Here is a 17642-nt window from a genome sequence, read left to right as displayed (position 1 = left end):
TCTCCTAATCCACTGATTTAAGTTAAATAAATTCTCAACCTGTGGCTGAGTCAGTATTTCTTCATGCTACACTGAATACACTGATGTCGAATTTCTGTGGACTGTCACTATTAATAATAACATAGGCTTGGGTTGGGAGCTTATTTTCCTGCTCTCTAGAGGCATAGGAAAAGACAGAATAAAGATTATAAAAAACTCCAGTATCCTTGACAATAATCCAGTGGTAAAGACAAGGCCAGAGTAAGTTAGATAATGGAAATAACAGGAAGAAATTAGGAAGATAATGCCTCTAAGTATACTAAATAGTAACCCAACATTATCCATTCTTAAGTACAGCTAAAAGATTACAGGATGTGGAGAATAACAAGTGTGCTTTCTTCAAGGGATATGGGGGCATAGAATGAAACTTTTAATACATGGCTGGTTGACTTTTGTTTGTCCTTTTCTATCTCCTTTTTGAAGCCTAAACAACCAGGGCCATCAAGGTTTGGTAGGCTGTGTAGCTTATTATCACTGAATCACAAAGTCATTGAGGTTGGAAGAGATCTTTAAAATCATCTGTCCCCCAGTACCCAGTACCACCATAATCACCCCTAAACCATCTCCTCTAGTGTCACATCCAGATGCCTCTTGAACATTTCCAGAGATGGTGACTCCATCACCTCCCTAGGCAACTTATTCCAATGCCTAACCACTCTTTCGGTGAAAATTTTTTACTGATATCTAATCTGAACTTTCCCTGGTGCAATTTAAGGCTATTTCCTCTCATCCTGTCACTTCAGACATGGCAGAAGAGACATACTCCCACCTTGAAATGAATTATTCTAGCAGAAATAGATATTATTTACCTTTTATTTCTCACAAAAGGCATTTTTAGCTATTTTCTAACACATTAATCATCTTTCTGATAATGTTTATGATCACCCATTGGAACTTCAAACCTGGTTTCCATCTCCTTTCCAAAAACGTTATGAGCACTGCTTTTTCATTCAGGAAGACTGGTCTTCTGGCTTTTTTAATTTTTGTAAGAAGAAAAAACGTATTGATTCAAGTAGTGGTTAAAAAAAGTTTAAAAATATTTAATTACTCCTATGTTGCAACTTAGGCTCACCGCCCACAGGAATGTGCCTGACATTCTTCATTGTTCTGGTGCCATTATCTGAAGCAAATAGAGAAGCTGGAGCCAAAACAAGTCTGAATCTGAATGTGAGTAGTTTTAAAAGCTTACCTACAGACTTTCAGATGAGAGGTCTGCTGTAAAAAAGAAAGTATGATTAAAAGATTAAAATTTAACAATAAAAATGGTGAAATAGTCCTTTCTCCTTCCAAAAACTGGAAAATGATGATAGCTGATCTTATTGCACCAAACACATTAAAACTTCAATTAGCAGCATTCAACAGCCCATTACATTCGAGCATGGCTGAGCAAATTTAAATTGGAAAAGAAGAATCAGGATTACGGATTAGCCTACTTCAACTTGATTTATATTTTCAGATTACTTACCAGCAGGTAAATCTAAAACCAGCATGAACTTTATATCTCGTCCTCAAACTTAACTTGAATTATACCAAAACTGTGTCATGTATATACTCAAATACTGAGTTTTCTTAATTAGGTACTAATTAGGTACCTAATAAAAGATATCAGTCAAATCAGTCTTGATCTAAACTCATGAAAGTTTCCCAATTCTTTGGTACAAAATTATTCCTGAGAAGCTTCTCAGCAAGGCCTGTCTTTGCATTATCCTTGTCTGCAGTGCTTTTGTTTTTAAAGAGAGGAATCATAAGCATGTGACATAGAAGGAAAATATGAAACACCTTGACAGGGACACTAATCAGAGGACAATGTCACAGGGACACAGTATGGTACACACTCTTATGTCCCTTAGGCATAACCTTAGTGACCTCTTCTGTTTGTTACAAGTAGTAAACATGGGTCATTTATTTGTCTTCTATACAGACAACAGCTATAATGAATGGAAGATCCCTTTTACAGCAAGACAGAGGTCACTGTAAAAATGACTTTGTGATGAATGATTTCCCCGTGTTAGCTCATACAGCAGCACTTTAGTCAATTAGAAAAACATTTCAAGAAAAGCCTAAAAAGAAGGCTTCCTATTACAGTTTGTGAGAAACAAACTCAGCTCTTACTAAAGGGTGCAGGAATTATTTACCTGACTTTCACAGGTCTTAGGGTAGATTCTCAAGAATTCAAAACAAATTTAAAAATGCACTGTTCCTCCTGCATTTCATATGGAGATATGATCTATCTATAATCATACAACACACTAGACATATTATACTGGTTAGATATAAGGACCTAGTCCTTCTCCCTCTCAGCTCAAACAATGAGATTTTTATGTGGGGACATTAAAATTATGACAGAGAGGGAATATTAGTTTTCAAAAGGAAAAAACAAGTAGGATCAAGCCAGTCTTAAAAATGCAGATCAAACTGGTGATACACATATGCCCTGTTTCATATCTCGTATCAGTATAGATACCTGTCAACAGCAAAACTCTCTCTGGGTATCACTAATGACCGGCTATCACAGAGAGACTAGAAAAGCACACTGTACTAATGCTGCTTGTATTAAAAGAAATTAAGTATCTTGTCATAGGGCAGTTATGTCACAGTAGTTACCTTGAATGTATCAATAAACAGATCAATTACCTCTTTCTGCACAAACTTCTGGAACCCACAGGTTATAACTTCTGCTGCGTTGTGCACAGTGAGGAACACTGGGATTGGCTGCCGTTGGGAGAGAACAAAAATGCCCAAATCAACCCAGAACAGTCACACACATACCAAGGGGCACTCCTCCTAGAGACAGCTGTCCCACATGTTTGTGGTTTGGGTTTTTTGTTTTTTAAACTGTAAACCCGTGCCATATCTCCTAAAAGGGACTTAGACCCATTCCAATCATTACCACATGGCACAGGCATCTTTAAATGCAGGCCCTGCTGTAGCACTGCTTGCTGCTTCTCCCACTTCTGAGTGCTCAGCCAGTTTGTTTGTACACAGCTACCTCAGTAAGATTTGCTCCAGGTTTCTGCCTCTAGTTTTCCTTCTCTGATCCAACATCTGCACCCTCCACAGTAAACAGTTCTCATTAGTTTTCCCATCTCTGTCTACTGGTACTAAGAATACAGTGTGACTCCTAGCAACAGAATTGTGGGCAAGATGACTTTAGGTGATTGCTTTCAGTTACTGCTAGGAAGAGATGCCCAAAATTAGGGTAGAAATGCAATAGTTCATACACAAGTGATGTTGAAATTGTACTCACTGAGGCATCTGGACACCATCCCAACATGAAATCATTAAGAAACAAAACCCAGTGATAACAATAATGAATCAAACACTCATTGCCGGAGGCAAACCCAACCAGAATTAGTGGTTCATAATACTTCCTCCAAATCAGATCCATGGTCTCTCAGACAGTTGAAACAGAAGCAATTCTCTGCTCTGATTAAGATAATGTAAAGACTAAGCCAGTTTAGGAAGCAGTATTTCCCCACTTGTGTATAGTATTTAAATCACATAAGTAGAGAATGAGGTAATTTCTCAGTGATGTCCATGTTTTTAAGTATCAGGTGATATAAGCAGCAAACATCTCTTAAATCGGACTTTGCGTTCAGAAATCTGTATTTTCTGTAATTTTCTTTTCTTTACCATGAAGCCAGATAAGTATCGCTAATTAAACATTTTAAGTCACAATGACAGCTGAGGTGGATCCATAAACACAGGAGTTACACCAAGGTAACTTCTAACATCTTTAAACTAGAAAGGAACAAAAATCACACAAACAAAACAGCTTCACCAGTTCTGAAAGCCAGTTCTCAACTGAGAATATAAAACCAGAAGTATACAACATGAGCAACCTAAGCCTGACATAGTAATGGGAAATACAAGAAATAGCCATAAACAAGGAAAGTTGACAGCAGAATTTACATTCTTCCTTTTGTGAAGCCAATTGGTTGGTTTTTTCTTTCCTCCTCTCTGTTTTTGGCTCTTCCAAATGTGTTTTGGAGCCAACAATGGCTCCAGTTTGCCTAGCCCAGTTAACCTTCTCCATATGTCTATTGCCTTTGATGTGACTATTTCTTGAATTTGTGAGTGGGTTATGAAAAGAAAGGTTTACTGGTTGGGCAGGCAGGGTGAATTGACTCTGTACAAACCTCCCCTCACAGCTCTGCATACTTTTGTTAATGCATCACAGTCCAGAGCTAAGCAGTCCTCCTCCACTTCCACCCCTGAACCCTTGGGCAGGGGAGACTGCCAGCACCTCTCGGGAAAGGCACAAACAGAGATAAAATTGTAGCCCTGCCAGTATACAGGAGTGTTTGAAAGTGGGTCTCCTTGGATTTGATCAAAAAAGTGTACATAAATTCTGCTTTAGGAATAAACTTGCTTAATTCAAATATGCTCCCAGTCCCAGTACAAGGCAGTACATAATAACTACGACCTAAGACTACTTGTTCTTTTGTCTTTCCTCCTAAAACGGCCACAGACTTAGGCCTCTAAATCCCCATTCATGTACAACAAAAAGCCATTCAGAAATGGGAGATTCTCCTTAAGAAAGGTTTGGGATATAAATCAAAACCATTCATAGCCCCTCTGCCACTCCAGTGCAGCTCACTCGTGAATGACCAGAGCAGGAACAGGAGGGAAACACAGTAACTGACTGCATGACTAGGAAGTAAGAAGAAATAGCAGAGAGGATGTGATTCATAACTCCTCCACCACCCAGGTGAGCAAGCAGAAAAGATGCTGCTGCCAAGGCTTTTTGCTGTTTCCAGGCAAGGCTCTTCTCATGGATCTTTGCTCACTTTACCTCAGAGAAGGCCAATGGAACTTCCTTTGACAAGAAACCAAGAGGAAGTAAATGCAATCACTCTGAGACAGAACTAAAGTGGAAGCAGGGGCTTCTGAGCACAGGCCTGTGTTTTCACAAGATTATTTGGTTCCAAGATGAGGCCTCCAACCTTGTTTATGAGGACAGAGACCACCTGTCCTTTTCTGCTCTGCCTCTCTACTGAGATGTTCAAGGGATCACTACAATCAGAATCCTGTAAAAAATTCCCTTTTGATCTTCTTTGGGGTTTAGGAGCTGACAGGAGCAAGCTGGCTCTAGAGTTACAGTAAGATGCACTGACAGAATGCAGAAGGGAACTAGTGCAGAATTTGGGTTTGCAGACTGCATAACAGCAGTAAAACATTATTATTTTTAAAAATTCATGTCACTAATTTATTTTATTTTTTTTAAGAAAGACTACATCATTTAAGTATAAAGCATTCAAGTTTAATGAAAGCAGATTTGACATCTTGTAAACATTTGATAGGTTATTGTGATGCAAATGGATCATAAAACTGATTAACCATTCCCATAATCTCTTTCCAACTTTCAATTTATTTTTTCAAATCTGGTAAAGAATCAAAAGGCTCTCACTGAAATGGTCTTCATCACTTTCCTGGACGGATTTCCCACAGATCCCACAGTCTCATTCCCCCTTTTGCAAAGTTGCAGCTAATAAGTTCTTCAGCTTCTTCCCTAATTGCAAAATTCAGACCACTGAGGATCTGTTCTGAAAAACATTGAGTATTCTGGAAAGATGCTGAGTCCTTTGGACTGTCACAGAGATGCTTTTTGGTACTTCATAGGACTGAACCACTGCTTTAGCACCATTAACAATCGATGTATTATTTAAACCCCTCCTCCCTCCTTTCCCCTCAACCCAGGAACAGCATTAAACACCATGTATGAAGGGAATGTTCTCTGTTTACAAAGTAGAGATAATAAAGAATTGACTTCTACTTGTGCATTTCTTACCAATCTAGACAGTGATCTAGAGCCAGCATAAATGATGCCCACAAAAAGTACTGAAGCAGGAAGCCATGACAGGATTTCAGACCTGTGAAAACAATTAAAATCTCATTATTTCACCACATTATGTTTACATACAGTCAGGAATAGTTGCTTGCAAGGAATATAATATGTATATATGTACATAAATTTCAAATGTGTGCATATTAAAGTCATTGTCCAATTGTTCAGTATTCCTCCAATTTACTACAAGTCCAAGTCAGAAATTATTCACTTCATCTAATCCAAGAGAGGAACTATCTGCAGATATATTTTTTTCTTTTACTCTTTCCCTGTCTCCTCTCTCTCCAAAATTGTGTTGGTTTATCTTTTTCCTTAGCAATTACTTGCACTGGTTTTAAAGGAGAGAAATTTCAACTAATTTCCTTGATATGCTGTGAAAGGAACAAAAACTGACAAATGAAGGCATTAAATGTCACATTTGCACAGACAGTACACATTTTCACTATGCACAAATACACTTGGCCACCCACACATTCATTTCTCAGCCAGATTTACAAAGAGATTCTTCCTAAAGATCAGATTGTCTCTGTGGGAGCCTATCTCTTGAGATTTCCTAATGATATTCCTTTGACTAAGCCAAACTCCTGGAGGCAGTTTGACAACTAATGGAGGAATGAAGTCATCAGATTGATCTGATTAATTTTTTTTTAGCTATGGTTGTTGCAGCAGGGTCAGGTTTCAGTTCCGAGAAGGGGCTTCAGAATTGGCATTTTTCCATTTTTTTAAAATCTTGTTACTTAAAGGGAAAAAGGGACCAGGTACGTGGTAAATTTCAGAGAGAATAATGGAAGACTTTGAGCAAGGGAAGAAAGGAAGAGGTAAGGGCCTGAATCAAAGGCTTCCCAGCACTGAAGTCATGGCTAATCCATTCACTCTTCCCAAGCTTTGAATTAAAGTCAAGAAAAAGTTAGCAAATAATGCTGGTTCTCAGAATAAAACCAAACTGCTTGTAGTTCCTTAATTTGCATTACACTTCCAACTAGTATGTAAGACTTAAAATGTTAATTACAGGTACCCCTACACTACTGCACTTCATGGAACACAAGAAAAACAGACCACTAAACAATGAAATCAGAACAGTATGAATGAAAATAAAACATAAAGATACATGTAATCACAGAGAAGGAAGAAACCATAAACATCACATTTCCTGTTACATGATTTTCCAAGATACTCAATCAGAAACCCAGGGCCACGAATACAATCTTTAGATCCTTTCACTGGCATAAATATTTGCTCTGGGTTTTCTTGAGTAGTCATTCTAATTTTTTATAAAAATGCTGTTCCTTTTAAGGTTATTGACTTCAACTGGAATTTCATCAAGACTGAGATCTAAAACTGTCATGCCTCATTACCAATGAGTTCACATCAGACACCAACAAAAACACCCGCTGCCCTACTGGAACTGTAACAAATAGAAGGAAGGGGGAGGGAAGAAAAGAAAGTAGGGTCAAGAAGATGAAAGGAACACATGATGAAAACTGAATTTTCATTTAGAACATAAAAATATCATTCTTTCATGTTCCCCACCACTAAACTGTAGGAATCCCAAAAATGTCTTCATCTCCAATGCAATACTGTGAAGTGCAATGGAAAAGGACTTCAGATGCTTTTTCCATGATGTAAGGGTAGAATTTTACGCTGCCAAGTGGGAATTTCAGGACTGAAAAAGAATGCATGGATGTTTGATGTAACGTGTCAGCATCAACAATCTGTCCTGTATGTAAACCAATTAGTAGCTTCTTATGTTGGCACTACAGTGTTGTACATGCAAAACAGGAAAATAACTGATGAGCTTGTGGTTGTTGCAGGGCTAAACCCAAAGCCCACTAAAGTCAGTGGGTAGGTTCCCCTAAACCACACTTTGGAGCTTTGGTTTAAGTAAGGCTCTGAGCTGCTGCTTAGCTGTGGGGGAAATGCAGCACTACAAAGAATTCCAACCAGAACATATTGGACTTATGTGCCAACAAGGGTTAGGCAGAAGCTGGGCAGCAGACTGCAGCACTGTGTAGCATTATGTAGATGCTATCCATATTCTGTTGTGCTCCACAAAGACCTTGTTTTGGATACAAGCTTTGCAGATAGTATTTGCTGTTTAGAAGCAGTGATGGAGAGTCCCTTAAAGCTGGGAGTACTGGGGGAAGCAGATGAAAAGCAGGTTGTCCACAAAATCTAAGAGAGATTACCCTAAGTAATGCGTTTTCATTTGGTCTTTATTGTGAGATTAGTATTCTGGACTTTACACAAAGGCTGATGATGTTTATGTAATAATTTAATACAGCTGAGACACTTGGAGATAACCTGAACTGGCTCAGAAGGTATATGAGATCAGTCCACACGACAGAAAAACTGAGACTTTGTAGAAATAAACAAACAAATGGATGGGCAGTTTATTATTTGAAGCATAAGGAGACTGGATATGGTATTCCTAAGTATACTACACATAGACAGAAAAACCCCAAACCAACAGATGGATTCAGAGACCAATACTCTGTAAGGCGTGGGGGTGTAGAAATATCCATATCCCAGTGGTAGTACTAAATCACCTTTTGACATTACATTTGTTTGTTGGGGAGTTTTTTGGTTTGTTGGTTGGGTTTTGGGTGTTAGAGGGTTTTGGTTTTTGGCTTTTGGGGTTGCTTTTTTTATTTTGGTTTAATTTTGTTTTGTTTTAATACAGGAGATACAAGCTACAAGTCCAGCTCAGCAAAGCATTAAAGCATGTGCCTGATTCTTCTGAAGAAAGACAGGTTTAAATTCATGATTAAGTATTTGTCTGTATTATAGCCAAAACGTGTCAATTAATTCTGGTCGTTCCATTCAGTCTATTCTAGAACAGGTATTCTGCATTCACTAAACTAATAAAAAGTCTCTCAAGATGTATTTTAATCCGTTTTCCTACAGTGCACTGACACCTAGTGGCCTGAAGTCTCCAGCATCAAAATACAAATAATTTTTCACCAAAACTTTTGATAAAAACATCTTCAACATCATAAAGTGGCTCTTGTCCAGTGTTTTCTTTAAATTATTTCAGAATTTGAAAAAAATCAAATATATTTTCCAAGTTCGGGAAAAAAAAGATTCAACTTCTTTAATTTCATGGTTTAAAGCAGAAGTAATCATGAGTGATGACAATTTGAACTAAAAAAGGACATTACTGACAGCGATATTTCTTTAGACTGTTCTGTGAAAACGAAGTCTGCACCAAAAATACACATTTGATAATAATATATAGATATCAGTAACTGCCACTAAAGCAATGTCTGTACCTAATCTTGCTTCTACCAATATCACTGATGGCTATTATAACAATATCCTCTATTTATCTACACAGCAGATAAAAGACTTACTTGAGTAAAACACAAGTTCTCTTCTACATCTGTGAAGCAGCACGCACACACACCCCCCCAACCTGTATATTTGGCAGTTAGTAAATTCCACAACCTATCTAACTATCTTGTGATCCAGCTACAGAAAATAAATATTTAGCAGATACCAAAAAAAACAGATTACCTCGAACACAAGTTTATCTCCACCCAGCCCAGCTTCCAGGAGAGGTGAAGCAGAAGTCCACCCACTAATGTTTGCCACCTGAAACAGAACAACACAGCATCTCTGAATTGTTTGTCCTCTTTAATCATGAGAATGACCTTAGAATCCACAGAACTTCTCACAGCACATCCTCATCGTGGCTAGGCTTCGCCAACGAAGATTTAGGAAACAGCACATCCATGACTCCAGTTATCTACCATTTCTCTAAGTCACCAGGGATGCCACTATTCTCCTTTGAATCTTTCATTTCTGTAGGCTTTCATTTCCTGCAGATTTTCTAATAATCTGGTGCTTCCACATCCTTTTTCAAATGTTTTATAAATAAATAACCATCTACCACAACTACCTTAATCATGTTATTGGATCCCCATTTTATCATCTCTTCCTACACAAGGTTTATGATAACAATAGCGATATTACAGCCACAATGATTCGAAGATGCAAGTGAGGCAAGGTTTGTGACAAGAGATGACTATCTTTTCATACATAAACTGTTACTGTTGGAACAAATAAACATGATTTCAGGACTGAAAGACTCACTTCACCTGAAGTAATAAGCCCCAAGGATAACGTGTGTAGTTTCAAACATTAGCTCCATGAATTCCCATGGTAATTCATGCTGGGTTTAGATTACAAAATCCCTTGAACTGACTGCTTCCTCCCCTGCCTCTAGAGCTTGTGTATCAAGCACCAAGTGAAGTGTCATCAACAATAACATCATTATTCTGCATGAGCCCCTGACTCAGAGCCCCTAGAGAAAACATCTTTACAGCCAGATAACCTTGTGTATGAACCACAATGCTGCGGTTTTCTCATTGAAAATGTACATAACAATTACGTTCATTCTGCACTGACTTATCTACCTAATGACTTATCCTACCACAAAGCTGTTCCTCTGTCTATTACAGAAACAGAATGTGAGGCCTAGGAAATATTTGCAGATAGCTCAAAATGAGTAATGATGCACACTGATTTTTTTTAAACTTTAAAATAATTTATTAGCTTTCTTCTTCCTTAAGTTAGTGGTTTTCAGAGAGGTGTTTCATGTTTCTTGGGTGAAAATCCTTGAATATCTAGCACAGTTCAGACAGAGATACCCTATTACAGTGTTAAATGACATGAACATCCATAACAGGTATAGAAGCGGGTTCATTTATTATTCCCATTCATTATAATGCAATGATTTAAAGTGATTATTTAAAATCTTTCTCACACATACACAAATAAACAAATATTCACTCTACACAGTATTACATGCAGTTGGACATCGTCAGAGAAGAGAGGGCTCATTTTCCACATGGGTATGGTAAATATTCAATGCTAACATCATAGCTCACTGAACTTTTTTTAAGATGAAAAGCATACAAGAGCTTAAAAGCCAGATTTTCCTGATGTTTGCTGCAGTCTTGACCATGCTCTATTCAAGCCAGTGATGAATTCCTATCAGCTTTATTGTGAAGAATTTCCTCTTCTCAGGTTTTAATGACGGAAGTTGAAGTTACTGACAGTCTCAGATGCTTAGCACTATGCAATATATTCTTAGATTATAATGGGAACAAAACCAATGACAATGAACTATAACAGCATGAACTGAGAAATGCATTCCTTTCCTCCGTCACAGCTCCAAATGAAAGCATGTCTGAGCCACTTAAAAAAATTTCAAGGAAAGATCACTTTTAAAAGCCAGAACTTACGGAAAAATATTAAGATGCTGAAATGCACTGCCAAACAATAGAAAAAGGAAATAATTGTGGTAACACAGATACAATAAGGCAGTTGCTTGTCGTTGAAATATGCTTGTTTACTGTTGATTTACCACACATATATTTTTCAAACTTTACTCAAAACCCTTTCCCCCTATGATAAAAGCCTTGTCCAAGAGACAGCCTCTGTGTGTGCCAAAAATGAAGAAACCGTTCAGTGAATATCTAATTGAGCTGAATACACTCAAAGTAAATGGAGATTCCCCAGGCAACTATTTCTAGAGTTCCTTGCAGTCCTGGGTCTGCAAGTCAGACAAAAATGTAAGCCATGCTAAGCAGCAGAAAAGGAACTAAAGATATCCAGCGTGTGCAGATTTCAGCATTATCTCAAAAAAACAAATGGGGGAAGTCTTGACTCTAAGAGGCCAGATTTTCACAGAATGCCTCACAAATTATGAACAGCACTGATGGTATATATGGACACTTGTCAAAATATTAAATTTCTCATTACAGTCATCAAGATGACTCGTGATGCACAGGTTACAACCAAAGCTAAGCAGAAAAATGAGCAATGTGGTGTTTGTAAGTGCCTAACGATGGATTTAAGGTCGGTTTTGTCTAGCATAGCTAAAGAATACACCACAACTGCACATTATCCAAGAGTGTCATTTCCAAAGAAGACAGGTTGTACCATAATTGTTACTTTTCTATGCTGAAGCTAAGACCTCCAGTAAAATGAGAAATTATGGACTCTGTATATCTTAATTACATCACCATCAGGATGTCAAAAAAAATTAACCAAGACACATTAATGAATGCTTTACTAAGGCTTTATGAATTATGTTCTCTAGACAGCAAAAGCCAGTAATGACAAGAGGTACTGAAGTTAGCTTCAGCACGGAACAGCAAGACATTAAAGTCATTTTTCAAACAACTGTATTCTTAAAACAGTACTTACCCTTGAAAAAGGGTAGGGTAGGTAAATTGCAGGACAGACAGGACATACTGGAAAACAAATACCAAATTAATGGACATCAAACACCTACAGTTTATAACATTAACAAACAATCACAAGAGCAACAAAATACACATAGAGAGTTTTCATTTTTCCTTATTTTGGTAGAAAAGACAAAAAAATGCTTAGTAATTTCTCTTTCTGTGGTGCATTTCCCCCCCTGCTCTCTTCAGGCCACGCTGTGGTCTCAGAAATGCTTGTTAGGCCTCAGTCTTGACGAATAGCACCTGGGCTAACTTTCTCTTGAGCTTATCAGAAACACTGTCTGCTCCCAGGAACTAGTGCTGTCTAATGAGCTCCTGTTTTTTAACAAACAACCCTGGAAACTTATTTTCCTTGCCTGCATAACAACCCAAGTGGAACAACATTTTTCTTATTGAACTGTTAGAGAAAGTTACCAACCCGCATTGCAGCCAGGATGGAAAATTACTATGACTAAAGCCAATTCTCTTTTGACCCTATAAACAGCAGTCCTAAGTGAGCCCCTTTGATCTCTCCTGGACCACAGCAAGCTGTGAACAGCAATCTCCCTCTGAGTGGGACGCATCTCAGAGCCAGTGAACTCTCAAGTTTGCTATACTTGGAGGACTGCCACCGAACACTGACAGTGGAGCCTGGGCTGACACCCCCACTCCTCAAGACATGACCATTTCACTGCACTCAAGGGGAATTTTTTACAGGTATACCTTGTACATACTTCTTCAGGTCTATGTGCACACAAGTGTCAACATGCTATAGCAAATGTACTATGAATGTTGCTCTCTTAGATTCTTAAGTACGTTAGATTCGTAAGACAGGCCTCTAAGTGAGTCACTGTTGTACCTACTGTAAATTCTGTATGAATCTTTTGTTAAATTGTTTAAATTAAACTATTCATTTAGCACCATTAAGTTTAAGTGCTGTTAAAACCTTTAGGCCTAAACTGTTGGTCAAGTCCGGGGCTAAGTTTGGCATGGGGGCCCACTCTGAACCCTGTGACTCAACTGGAGCGTCTTATTCCCTTTTACCCTTACACTTTTGTATCCTTACTTCCACATAGATCATTTTAGGTTGATTTATTTTTAGATTGATTGATTTCAGTCTGATTTCTCTCTGTCTGCTTTAACCACCTGGAAATGATGTAGTAGATGCAATGACGTAGTAATGTAATAATGATATAACGTATGTAGTAATGATGGTAGTAGAGCAAACCTTGCCAATGAACTCTGTTGTGATTTCACCTTAACATTAAACCCATTCTTGCCAATACCTTTGCCAGTGATTCTTTGAGCAACATAAAACACTCATTTGTGACACTTCCCACACCAGAACTGCTGGATGCTGCTTGAGTTACTGCGGAAGGTAACAGACACTAAAGTATATGGGGCATGGAGTGACTGAACAATGGAGAAGGCTACCTTCTGAATTGTACTTTCACTTTCTGAGCACACTCCATGCATCATACTGAATGGGAAAAGGATTAACAGAAACAAAAACCCATAAGCACCTGTCAATTAACATCATATCATACCACAGAGGCAACCTTTGGCAGAATCAAGACCAATAATCTTAACAGAACTGTCTCCTTATGATCAATGCATCTCACACACCTAACATTCTGTTCACATGCTATTATGTGTAAAATACTAAGTAGTCCAGAAAGCCTACTGGAGATGTAATACATGAGGGTGAAACGCAAAGCCTCTGTGTTATTGTTTTAGCACTCTTTGTCAGGGTCTGTGTGTATGGATGCTGGTGTCTTTTCATGCTATATATGTATGTATGCAAATATGAGGCATTATTACATGTCTTTCAACACGTATATCCGGATCTAACAATTTTCTGTAATGCAGTATATAAATACTATTCCTGCAAAGGAGAAGAATGACTGAAGCTTCCTCAGAGGAAATGAAACATACCTGCTGCTCCTTCCAGGAGCCAGCAGAAGCTGTCAAGGGCAAAAGGAGAAGCTGAAAGCTTTCAACAGAGAGGAAACTGTGCTGAGCCCTTTGCAAAGTCCAGTTTTTAGGTGTGTAGGGTGTCACTAAGAAGCTGGCATCAGTGTAGAGAGACAAGGCATATTGATGAGCCATATTACACATACAAGAGTCAGAACTACCACATGGGTTTTAAATCAGGATGATATATCTGCACATGTCCGTCCCCCCGCCTGCATTTGCATACCACCTGCAACAACTAAAAGGTCTATATTCTAGTTATTTTTAACTTTATTACACCAAAATCTATATTCAGGTTTGAAAATGGAGGCCCTACGTTGAAGTCCTTCTGACTTCCTCTCAAGTACAGTTAGCCAAGAACCTTTCCCAATCCATGACGCAATTTGGCAGCTCTTCTAGCCTCTTTCTGTTTAAGTAACCACTGCTCCTAGCAGTCTGTCAAATCAAGCGCATTATCTCTCCCTACAAACTTTGTTTCCTGTCTGGACTTCAGTCTTTTTCTGAGCATCCTTAATGGCAAGTGTACCTTGGAACAGAAACCAGTGGCCACTGCCCAGAAGAGGTTTCATTTTCACCTCTGAAATGCTGCTTTTCTCCAGCCCTCTCCCAGAAAATCCATAACGATTCCTTCAATAACATCTTTTCTTTCACAAATTGGAACCAGAAACACATACTCTAAGATAAATAGGACAGCAAGGAGCAGTTACTCTATCTCCCCCTGCCAGAGTGAAAAAACTACTTCAAACTATGTTTTAAGTCTACAATTTTATTTGCGATGTGGCCATCTGCAGCTTACTTCTCCTTCTGCTTAAACATTTCAGCAACACTAATAAGCAACTCAGTCACACAGTGGAAAACAAAATTCTTGTCCTTAATTTGCCGACTAATTAAGCTGTCACAGGGTCCATGGAAGTTAACATTTGTTCCACTACTGATACAACACTTTCAATATTTCAGATTTTTCCCTTGGTATTATTGTTCCAGTTAACAGATCTTCTCTTGAGAATGAGTGTGGTTGCTAGATATCCAATCGTGCAATATATACAGCATCAGCGATACTTTCAGAGCAGCCTAATTTCTGGCTCTATAACACTTCATTCATTGGAATGATAGGATGTCACCTCTTTGCTCTCCTTAACAAGCCAGTATTGGAACTTCTGTGTCGTGGAAAGGTTGAGATGTCACACACTGAGAAAAACAAGACCGGTAGCAGACAGTCCTATCCCCAGTTTCGGGAGCACACCTCGCTGGGGGGCGGTGGCCCTTCGGGCTGGAATGCCAGGGAATTTTTCACTCGTGGGATAGTCCCGTCGGGGAGGGGCTGGTCCGCGGCTCTCCCCGAGCAAAGCAGGGCAGGGCAAGCAGAGGACATCGTCCCTCCTTCGCCTCCTGCTGGGTCCCTGCACTTACCTCGCGCCCCATTCCCGCTGAGCGGACCGCCTGCCCGGCACCCCCGCACCTCCCTCCGCCCCGCCCGGCCCCTCCGAGACTGGGGCGGCCTCGCTCCCGCCCTCACCTTGTTGGTGAAGCAGGACGCCAGGTAGAAGAGGCAGAAGGCGAGGCCGCCCGCCGGCCTCTTCAAATACATCTGTCACCGCCGCCCCCGCCGGCGGCGCCCGTCGGCCATGGCAGCGACACGTCGCGCCGCGGCCGCTCCGCTGGGCGCCGCCTCCTCTGGCGCCGCTGCTGCCGCCTGGCGGCCGTGCCTGCGGAGGGGCCCGCCGGGAGCGCTCCCAGCCCGGACACCGCCGCATCCTGGGCGGCATCCAGGGAACCGCGGCCACCAGGGCAAGGCCTCCACTACACTGCCCTTATGAGACCCCCACTTGGAGTGCTGCGTCCAGCTCTGGGGCCCTCAGCACAGGACACGGACCTGTTAGAGCGAGCAAGTCCAGTCACGAAGAGATGATCAGAGGGCTGGAGCACCTCTCCTATGGAGACAGGCTGAGAGCTGGGGGTTGTTCAGCCTGGAGAAGAGAAGACTCTGGGGAGACCTTAGAGCAGCCTTCCAGTACCTAAAGGGGGCCCATAAGAGTGATGGAGAGACTTCCTATATGGGCATGTAGTGACAGAACAGCTAAGGGGGAACAGCTTTAAACTGAAAGAGCGCGGATTTAGATTAGATATAAGGGAGATATTTTTTATGGTGAGGGTGGTGAGACACTGGAACAGGCAGTAGATCTGCCTCGAAGTGTTCAGATTCAGGCTGGGTGAAGCTGTGGGCAGTTTGATCTAGTTGAAGATACCCCTGCTCACAGCAGGGACGTTGAACTAGATGACTAAAGGCCCCTTCCAACCCAAACTATTCTATGATCGTATGATTCACTGGTGACATGTAAACTATAAATATCCCAGGGAGGTAGAGAAGCAGAGAAAGACACGTCCTATCAAGTCATGGTTACTGGGCATCCTTTTATTATGGCCTAGGTAAGCCTCATTCTTGTCAGACCTGGTATTAGCAAGGTCCTATCTCTGCAGTTCTCACCTTGACTTTGCTCAGGTAACACTCTCTCTGTACACATACACCCTATTTTTAGAGGACAAAACAGCATAAATAAGGAACTGACCATGGCCTAAACTGGGGAGTTAAGGGGGCACTAGGTAGTCAAATACAACCCATAAAATAAGCCTGTCTAACCTGCTATGTTTAGCCTCCAAAGACAAAGTCAACAGAGTACAACAGCTGAACAGTCGCCACTGCATCAAGACAAATTCAAGCATTTTGGTGCATCAGACGTGATCCTATCTGGTTTGTAAGGTGGTGGCCCAAAACAGACATCAGATTTCCAGTGCTGAAAGATTTGGTCCATCCAGGTCTACAGAGATCACTGACAAGCCACTGTCAGAGTTAGAGATGGCAGGGTAGGTGACACAGCTTTTCCACTTTGTAGAGCACCTCCTTATATAACCATGGCAGAAGTCTATTTTGCAAACAAAGGTATACTTTGCATTGTGCCAAAAATTCAGCCTGTAAAGCTTTAAAAAAAGAATAAGAAAAGTTTACAGATATCTGCAGAGACTAATGAAAGCATGCGACAAGAGTATCATTTCCAGAGTGATCTCTCTGGTTTTTTGCAGTATTTCTTATTACAAGTGGGAGACTTGGGCAAAGATGATATATCTTCCTACAGCTAAATGCAGAGGCAGGTTTGAATTCTTGTTAACCACTTACAGTCAGGGATCAAGAATGAACATATAAATTTCTGCCAGTATTGTTTATCATGACTGACTTGAATTGCATACTAAGTAATTGCTATACAGCTTTGCTCTAAATTTTGATTAATATGAAGGGAAGTTTCTGCTCTACCAAGATTTTAACTATTTTTATTGTGAGATGTGAATGTGTTGCTAATTATTTAGTTTAGATGTCATTTTACAGAACATTTCTTCTTAACATAATTCAGTTCAAAGCTTGATCCATTCATATAGGAGGTCATGGGATCAAGGCCTAATCAGGTAATATTTAAGAGACTAAAATAGAAGACTTATTTTTGAAAATTAAAAACTTAATAACAAGATATAGGAATATTAAGTCACTGTTTGAATCA

The 17642-nt window shown here is 39.8% G+C and overlaps 1 protein-coding gene across 4 annotated transcripts in view; it reads right to left on the bottom strand.

The window, feature by feature from the left end:
- Positions 1 to 15740, bottom strand: part of TMEM241 (transmembrane protein 241) — a 56616-nt gene extending 40876 nt beyond the window's left edge. For 3 of the 4 annotated variants that reach the window (XM_017833566.1, XM_017833572.1, XM_017833586.1), the window contains exons 1-6: positions 15611 to 15740; positions 12101 to 12147; positions 9401 to 9478; positions 5831 to 5912; positions 2674 to 2751; positions 1229 to 1254 (exon numbers count right to left, since the gene is read on the bottom strand). In XM_017833566.1, coding sequence (XP_017689055.1) covers positions 1229 to 1254; positions 2674 to 2751; positions 5831 to 5912; positions 9401 to 9478; positions 12101 to 12147; positions 15611 to 15682 — 383 coding nt within the window. In that variant the 5' untranslated portion in view covers positions 15683 to 15740. The remainder of the gene's footprint in view (positions 1 to 1228; positions 1255 to 2673; positions 2752 to 5830; positions 5913 to 9400; positions 9479 to 12100; positions 12148 to 15610) is intronic. The other variant, XM_017833579.1, reaches the window with a different exon arrangement.
- Between the last annotated feature and the right edge of the window lie 1902 nt (positions 15741 to 17642).

This window comes from Lepidothrix coronata, unplaced genomic scaffold (genome assembly GCF_001604755.1).
Source record: "Lepidothrix coronata isolate B3197 unplaced genomic scaffold, Lepidothrix_coronata-1.0 Scaffold6, whole genome shotgun sequence".
Classification (NCBI taxonomy): Eukaryota; Metazoa; Chordata; class Aves; order Passeriformes; family Pipridae; genus Lepidothrix; species Lepidothrix coronata.
Note: the sequence above shows the minus strand (reverse complement) of the source record. Positions and strands in the feature narration are given on the sequence as shown.